We start from the raw sequence: 2500 nt of genomic DNA, 5'->3' as shown, positions 1-2500 counted from the left end.
GGCCACTGTCATAACAGAAGCTGCGGGGGGGCCCTGTGGGGTTGTAAAGAGGGAACCGGCGGCGTCGGCTACCGTCAGATTTACGGTGAATGAGCCGGGGGGAGGAAGGTTCTGGGGCAGAGCCGCTCTCATAGGTCAGCTGTCAAACGCAAGAGCTGCGGCCTGTTCCTAGAGAGAAAGGGGGAGAGGGAGAGTGATTTCTAATATTTACAGCTGTGTTGTGGTGTGTGTGTGTGTGTGTCTGTGTGTGTGTGTGTGTGTGTGTGTCTGTATCTGTGACTGTGTCTGTCTGTGTTGTCTTTCTGGATTGCCTTGACCGTGTGAGCCTTCTGGTTGGTCTGCTGAATGTGTGGCCTACAGTATGATGCCGTACTACAGTGAGATGTTACTGAGATTCCTGCCTGTTTCTGTCTGTCTGACCGTCTGTCTGTCTGTCTCTCCACAGCTTCCTGGAGACCTCAACAAAATGCATCTCACAGACCACCCCCACCAGCAGATGATGCACATGGCTCCCAGCCAATCAGGGTGCAGCATCGCCAGTGACTCCGGCAGCAGCAGCCTATCAGATATCTATCAGGTAGGGCCCATCCTCCGTCAAACAAAAGCTCATAGTAAATAATTAAAATGAGGAAACATCAAAAGGACGCTGTCAGAGTCTTTTGTATTGGAAAGTGGACCAGAGGCCGACTGCAGTGACTGTGATTTTATTGTCCAGAGCAGACAGAGACTAATGTGTGTCTTGTAGAGGTGAGTGGAGCTGAAGGTCTTGGCTGTAGTCCTCTTTAATGTGCCCTGGTGGGCAGCAGACAGGAAAGGTGTCTCCCTGTTTCCCTGTCCGTCTCTCTGGCTGCTGGCGTAAAAAGGAAGCTCATACCAACCCCCCCCCCCCCCCCACACACACACACACACACACACACACAACCCCCGCACCCCCCTCCATCCCTTTCAGCACATCCTAAAGCTTTATATAGCACATTAGACTTGCCTTCCCATTACGTGACTGATTGATACTCTCCCACTCTCCCCTCTCTCTGTTTTTGTTGTTGTCCTATTTCAGTGTGTACATGAATATATGCAAAGACATTAAAACATGATAAAAGGGATAGAAAACAAAACTTGCCCTAAAAACTATGCCTGTCGTCCATATCTTGAACTAATGCCGTTGAGACGGTATTTGTGTCTGCGGAACAACCCTTGTATCTTTGGCCCTGGCAGTGAGGAGATGTGGGCCTCCCTAATCTTCCCCGGGCTGTCATGATCATTTAAAATCATTACCCCTCCTACCCTGCACGCGGGGAGACAGAGAGAGAGAGAGAGAGACAGCAAGAGAGAGAGAGAGAGACAGAGAGAGAGAGAGCTGGAGCTGTGCTCGGCCTTATCCCACTCCTGCTGATAGGCTCCACACTTTCTCCCTCACTATCACTATCTCTCCCAGTCATTCATCTCAGGGGCTCCACTGGTGTCTACACGCTGCGCTGCGCTGCGCTGCTCGTCTGTCTCCAGGCCCGTGAGAACACGTCTTTATCTGATGACTGGTGCAGGGGCCCTCTGCTTTTATTAACCTGCGCTCCGCTCCGCTCTTCTCCTAATTGTCTGCCTTTTGTTTTCGTTAAGACTTCAACTCCCCTTCAGGCAGGAAACCTGTCCCGACGTTAGCCAAGAGAGCATAAAGATAAACCCTCCAAACAACAAAAAAAGTATTTTCATAATAGTCCGGTCAAATATGTGAAAGAAGGCCCAAACCCCCCCCCCCAAACAATAGGCCCTCTCCCTTCCGTGTATTGTAGCTGGACCGCTTACCTCTGACTCTCAGGCCTTCCTGGTGGACCTGAAGGAAAACCACCACTGCTGGTCCCTTGTAGCTCAGTAGCCAACAATCCTGTCTGCGGTTTTCAGTCTACGCTTAAGTCGGCCATCGCCATTTACGGGGCAGTGCATAAGCACGAGGGTTGGGAAGCACTGAAGGGATTGATTATGCACTTTTTTCTGGACCGCTTGAAATTTGACCAGGGAATTTGGCATTGGAATGTGTGTATAACAAAGGCAACAGCTAGGTTTTTTCTATTTATTTATTTTTTTAAAGATCTAATTTCCCACAAGTTCTCTACCCAACAAAATGGGTTGTATATCACTGTTGAAATTTGGCAGTCAGTATGCTGCATGGAAACCTTAAACTAAAATTATGCTGCAAGAAGTTATTAAAAAAAGATAAAGAACTGAGATATTTGTGAATCTGCTGCTGCTGCTGCAGCTGATGATGATGATGATGATGATGATGATGATGTGTCCCATAGGCCACAGAGAGCGAGATAGGAGATGTGGACCTGTCAGGGCTGCCAGAGGCCGCCGTGGACTCTGAGGAAGAGGAGGAGGAAGATGAAGACCTGGAGCGGGCAACGGACCCTCTGCTCGGTCGAGACCTGGTGCGCGAGTGTCTGGAGAAGGACCCGGCTGACCGCACCGATGACGACATCGGTGAGTCTGGCCTGCGTGGACTTAT

General features: G+C 50.0%; 1 protein-coding gene across 8 annotated transcripts in view; it reads left to right on the top strand.

Moving 5' to 3' along the window:
- The window catches only part of rapgef6 (Rap guanine nucleotide exchange factor (GEF) 6), a 90187-nt gene that overhangs the window by 47641 nt on the left and 40046 nt on the right, over positions 1-2500 (top strand). For all 8 annotated transcript variants that reach the window (XM_076275132.1, XM_076275133.1, XM_076275136.1 and 5 more), the window contains 2 exons: positions 446-577; positions 2295-2475. In XM_076275132.1, coding sequence (XP_076131247.1) covers positions 446-577; positions 2295-2475 — 313 coding nt within the window. The remainder of the gene's footprint in view (positions 1-445; positions 578-2294; positions 2476-2500) is intronic.

The sequence above is a fragment of the Alosa pseudoharengus genome, unplaced genomic scaffold (genome assembly GCF_046254945.1).
Source record: "Alosa pseudoharengus isolate Yale_2024_CS ecotype anadromous, Long Island Sound unplaced genomic scaffold, YU_APseudo_1.1 YU_APseudo_1.1_scf_8, whole genome shotgun sequence".
In the NCBI taxonomy this organism is placed as follows: domain Eukaryota; kingdom Metazoa; phylum Chordata; class Actinopteri; order Clupeiformes; family Clupeidae; genus Alosa; species Alosa pseudoharengus.
This window is presented reverse-complemented; position numbering and strand designations above follow the sequence as displayed.